Genomic DNA, 5870 nt, shown 5'->3' with positions numbered 1-5870 from the left:
TGTAGGAGAAATGAATAAAAATGAAATATCTAGAATTAAAATATGTCTAGATGCACCAATTTCTTGGACTAAGTATTTTCGGACGGAAGGGCAAAACATGCAAGCAGTTTTAATGACATTTAGTTTTCAAAAATGAAAAATCTACTATGTGACTTAACAAATTGAGGGCATTCGGCAACGACAGGGTTGAAGCCAGTTCTCACAAACAAAACCTGGCAAGTTTCTAAAATAACTGTGGCATCTTAGCAAGACATATAGAGTAGTTTGCAGTAACACATGTAGCTTCAGCAAACAAAGTGCACAGTTCGCGTTGCAAATAGTCTAATAAAGCAAGTATACCGAGTTTCAGCCCTATTATTGGACAGTAACACAACGCAGGCCTTCGATGGAAACGACCCTCAAATGGAGTTAAAATGGGAAAATAAACGCCAAAGCCTGCTTCAGAGGGCAGGGTGGTGTAAGGGTGTGTGTGTGCATCTCTCTGAGTCACTAGGAACACAATGATTCCCAGGTCGAGAGTTTCGTAAACTTGGTATATATACATAGGTGATACTCAATCACCACTGATACCGAGCCTTCAGAACTGCTGGTCAAGGATCGAGTCTTTCTCCGACTTGGTCTGGCCACCACTGACATAGCCCACAAAGCTCCCCCCAACGTCCGAGACCCACGAGACGCTGCGCGCCAGCCAAGCCTTGGGAGTCGACGCCTGCAGGCTCTCTGCTGCTGCTGCTTCTGCCATGCTCCTCTGTTCTTCCTCAAGCAACGCATCAAGCCACCTCTTTGACATGTACTCTTTCACAGCCTCTACACCTTCCTTCACGACCTCCGCTGATGGCATGGACAGAGGGTTCTGCTCCAGGTTAAGCTTCTCCAGCTTGTCAAGCCGGCCAAAACTGTCGGGAAGAGCATGGATCTGGTTGTTGCTGAGGTCAACCTCGCGCAGGTTCAGCAGGTCACCGAATGAGAACGGGAGCTCCTTCATGTCACTGAAGTTGCTGCTCAGGTTGAGGATTTCAAGGCTGGAAAGCTTCCCTATGGCAGATGGCAGGCCACAGAGTTCATTGAAATGAGCATCCAGGAGGTATAGTGATTGCATCTCACAGATAGATGATGGAAAAGATCGCAGCTTGTTCATGTGGACCCAGAGCTTCCGCAGATTAATCAGTTCATAGCCAATATTTGTTGGCAGATAAGTGAGCCCATTGTAGCTTGCATCGAGCTCAACTAGTGACCTGGAGCAAGGATTATCAGTCTCTTGAATAGTGTTAATTAACAAACCCAAAGGGGAACTTAAGGAGTAGTATCTACCTGCACTTTGAGATGCTGTCTGGCAGTGTTCTCAGCTTGTTAGTCGACACATTCAGAATTTTCAGATTGGATAGAAAGCCAACAGTATCAGGAAGAGAAACCAATGCATTAGAAGCAAGACGCAGCTCTTCAAGATGTTCAAGCCCTCCTATAGCATCTGGAATGACCTACAAGCACAGCAAAATCCACTGAAATTAGGGAACAACAGTATATCATATCTAACAAGCATATAGCAGCTTTGCAGTTGTCTGAGGTTTTAACGGCTAAGAAGAAAGACATCATTCATAACTAGCACGTGTCAAGTCTGGTGTTAAAATCAGATTATTATGGATCAAGAAGTTCAAATGCAACCATATAAATCAGACATAAACATCTCTTACAAATTACAAGTAAGGGCGTGACTGGATTTTCATGTTTCCTACAAATACACCTGTAAAAATTACAGGTCTCCGCTCGTTGTTTCTTTCCCAGCCAAAATTTGCGAGCGGCCGGTAAGATACAAGTGTAAAGTAAACACCTCTGTATTTAATTACAACCATTCCAAGCGGGGCCTAGTGGGAAGCAATGTGGAAGAACCGACATAATATTTTTTTAACAAAATTAGTTCTCCCTACTTTAATATAAAATATGGTTCTCCAAGAGCTCAAGGTAATCAAGCTAGCATACACTTGCCTCCTAACTCTTACCAATTTGTTATTCTACTTTGTAAAACTTGCGTATGACCACGAAGTACCACTTGTGATTCTCGGTCAGTTAACACCACTGTATGCATAGCCTAAACCATACTGACGATCAAATGAAAGCTAATGCCAGACCCTAGCCCCTTCCAGTATTGATTGTTAACCCAACACTAACATAAATAGCACTTCAACACATCCTTGCATAATATCTAGCATTTTCTCCACCATAACTCCATACATCCTTACCACATAAGGAATGGGATGATTCGCAACAAATCTGCCAAAACAATAGTATACAGACTCACCCTCATATTTGATCCTAATCGACACATGACGTATGATTTCAGAAAACTAACATCCTTACTGACTACCCAAACTACTTAGCTCATAATTCGAAGCAACCAATCAGGCCGAGAGACAGTCTAATCCTTGCCATATACCCCCTCTATTCCTAAATATAAGACCTTTTAAAAATTCCACTATGAACTACATACGGATGTATGTAGTCATATTTTAGGATGTAGATTCACTCATTTTGCTCCGTATCTAGTCCATAGTGTAATCTTTAAAAGGTCTTATATTTAGGAACGGAGGGAGTACATGATACTATCATATGATACTCCCCATTGCAGGCAGACTAATATGTGCAAATAGTGGAACTAAAACGCCCAATCCTTGCCATTTGTGTGGCTCATCCATGAATATGTTATCGTGTAGTGGTACACGGGCTCTAAATATACAGATCTAAAGATATGAGATGACTAGTATCTCACCTGGAGCTGGTTGTGTGATACGTCAAGCACGCGGAGACCCAGGATCCTTCCGAACGCCTCGGGCAGGTAGCGCAGCTGGCGATCCACGAGGAGCACGCTCTCCACGGGCTTGCCCTCCTCGGCCTGCTTCAGCACGGCGACGACTTCCTCCTGCACCGCCACGCCCTCAGCGCCCGGCGCCGATTCATCCTTCCCCTCGGCCTCCTCCAGGTCCCTACCCTCCATCGCCGACCGGTAGACCTTCTCGAGCCGCCCCTCGGCCTCTTGCAGCAGCACCTCGTAGTTGTCGTGGGTCTCCTCGAGCCGCACCACCGTGCGGCACGCCTCGAGGTCCTCCTCGGTGACCCGCGGGGCGACGACGTCGCCGGCGGCGGCGGCGGCGATGAGGGCGCGGGAGGAGTCGACGAGCTCGTGGTCGGGGCGCGGGCCCAGCTCCTGCAGCGCGGAGCGGGCGGCGGCGACGTCGGCGACGGCGCGGGTCATGGCGTGGAGCACGGAGGCGTGGCGGAGGCCCGGCATCCGCTCGACGAGCTCGAACTCGCCGACGGAGGGCGAGCGCGGGGACGGGGTGTGGACCGGCGGCTGCTCGATGTCGAAGTCGCCCCCGGCGGCGGGCCTGGGCTTGGAGAGGGTGGGAAGGCGGGAGAGCACGTAGGAGAGGATGGGGTGGGACTGCGGCGCCGGATCCATGGCGGGCGGGGGAGGGAGGTGGGAGGCGGAGATCGGAGATCGGAGAGAACTGATGCTGTTTTATGGTGGGCTTGGGAAAGTGGAGGGCGATGGGGGGAGGAGAGTTTGAGAGCTGGAGGGTGCAGCCGGAATCTGGCTGGGCGGCCGGCCGTCAAATCGATCCGCAGGGATTATCTGGGTCAGGGATATCTATACAAATCTGATCCACAGTGAAAATACGTTTACTGCTGAAGGGTTTATACTTCTGGTTCAAGAAACAGTCAAGAGTTTCTCGTTCACGCATACGGAGTACTATACTATTTTTACTTTTTCCGCAAGTCAACATTCGTCGATTGGCTTAAGCACCGATCGCAATTTTTCTCCACAAAAAGTATCAATAATATTGCCGCTTGTCAAAATATGACTTTTTACCTTCGCAAAGGGAAAGAAAATAAAGTGTTTAAAATCATCCAGATAATTTTTCACTCATGTAAACCCCCTTTTCCACGCTGACATGTGACATGCAGGTTTCATCCTCAACCTTATCTTTTCCCTTCGCTCGCATTTATCTTTCCCTTATCCTCATCTCTCTCACCATGGGACACAACCAACGCTGCTCCAGACCATGGCATCAACCACTACGCCGTGACCCATCGCATCAGCCATCATGCAGTAATTTCGTTGTTGTCGTGTTGCGTCGCCGCATCTGCTGTCGCGCGTCGTCGTGCTGCGTTGCCACATCTACCGCTGTCATCGTCATGTGCTGCACCACGACGTGATCCCCTTGCACCCTCACGCGTGCTGTGTCGCAGCAATTCGACGCCATAGTGATGTGTCGCGGCATCCGCCATCGCCGTCTCGTGCTTTGTCGTAGCACCCCTCGTCGTGGTGATGCAATGAAGCATCACGCGTCGGTGGCCGCGCTGCACTGAAGCTTCGGTTGTGGCCCGGGTGCTGCGATGGAGCTTCGACAAGGCAGTCACTTCAGCGGCGAAGTAACCCCGCAGGGCGGTGGCGCTTCAGTGAAGCTTTGTCGGAGGCTGTCAGGGTGCTACGATGGAACCCTCCGTGCCTGCTGCGCGCTGCAGTGAAACATCGCGGGCGGTCATCGGGTGATGCGATGGAGCACAGCCACGCCAGCTACGGCGCTGCTGTGAAGCATCGTCTGCGGCGTCGAACGATGCGATGGAGCGTTGCCCACGTCAGTGTTGGTGCTGCAGTGAAACGCCGTCAACTGTGGAGCATGGCTAGGCTTTGGTGAGATGGTGCGGCTCCTGCTGCAACCCAGGGGTGGCGTTGCTTCCAATGGCGACGCGCTTTGGTTGCTCCCGACGCGGCTACAATGAGAGGACGGGGATGACCCCCGCGAGATTCCGTTGCCAAATGCAACGAGTGACAAGCGTCCGATCCGATGGCCCAGGACCCGTCTGATTTCTTTGGGAAATCGGTCGGTTGATGTGTAACAAGCACTAAAAGAAAAAGGAACTAACAATATCAACCCCTCAATTATCTTTCGGAACTCGATTACCTGAGTAAACATAAAAATGTTGGGAAACGTCGCATGGGAAATAAAATAAATTCTATGCTCACCAAGATCAATCTATGGAGATCAACATCTACCAGAGGGGGGTGCATCTATGTATCCTTGTAGATTGCTAAGCGAAAGCGTATATAATGCGGTTGATGTAGCCATGGTTAGCCAGTCGCACGCCTCTGTAGAGGAGCTCCAGCCTGCCACAACAACCCTTGGAGCTCCGCCGCATGCAACAACTTCTCGAGCTCCGTTGTGAGAGCAACGTCGGCCGATGCACACATGTCCCTTCGTCGGCTCCGGGCAACGAGCTCGCCGGTGATGACCCGACTGCTTTATATTTTTTTGCAGAACCTGATTGCTTTGTATTTTTGTTGCACTGACATGATTGAATTTAAAAAGTATTTGGGGCCTGATATAGGCGAGGACCCCGATCTTTCGGTGAAATGATAACTATCGATTTGGTGAAGACGACTTTGATGATTCGACTACAAACATGCATGACGTTGCACCTTATTAGCAATCATTAAGCCAGTCTCCAGAGGTTACTGACGATGCGAGAAACACGATTAGCCTGATCACGAAGGTCTATTCCTGCAAGCAAACAAAGAACAATCAAGAATATGATAAAGAAAATCTGAATATTGTGGACGTATATGAAGTATTGATATAAGTGGAGATTCGAAAACGGTCTTCGTCTGATCGTTGGATATAAACGGAAGTTGCAATGACTAGCTTTTAACTAAACAAATCCCAAGAAAAAATCTAGGGAATTGATCTACTTATATTGGACTAATGGGTGGCGGCCAAGGGGTGAAAGGACCTCCCAAGGCACACTAAAACTAATCCTAGGTCATACAAGGCCTATGTGTCCAAGTGAAGATGATGCAACATCTTTTCATTTGG

The 5870-nt window shown here is 49.0% G+C and overlaps 1 protein-coding gene across 1 annotated transcript; it reads right to left on the bottom strand.

Annotated features, from left to right (window-relative positions):
• Positions 1-283: 283 nt before the first annotated feature.
• Positions 284-3612, bottom strand: LOC123427003 (plant intracellular Ras-group-related LRR protein 3-like). The gene is made up of 3 exons (XM_045110931.1): positions 2765-3612; positions 1312-1478; positions 284-1235 (listed from the first exon to the last, which is right to left on the bottom strand). The coding sequence occupies exons 1-3, from the start codon at positions 3452-3454 to the stop codon at positions 578-580; spliced, it is 1515 nt and encodes a 504-aa protein (XP_044966866.1). The 5' UTR covers positions 3455-3612; the 3' UTR covers positions 284-577.
• Between the last annotated feature and the right edge of the window lie 2258 nt (positions 3613-5870).

Source organism: Hordeum vulgare, chromosome 2H (assembly GCF_904849725.1).
Source record: "Hordeum vulgare subsp. vulgare chromosome 2H, MorexV3_pseudomolecules_assembly, whole genome shotgun sequence".
Taxonomy (NCBI): Eukaryota; Viridiplantae; Streptophyta; class Magnoliopsida; order Poales; family Poaceae; genus Hordeum; species Hordeum vulgare.
The sequence above is the reverse complement of the archived record's forward strand: the minus strand, read 5'-3'. Positions and strand labels throughout refer to the sequence as shown.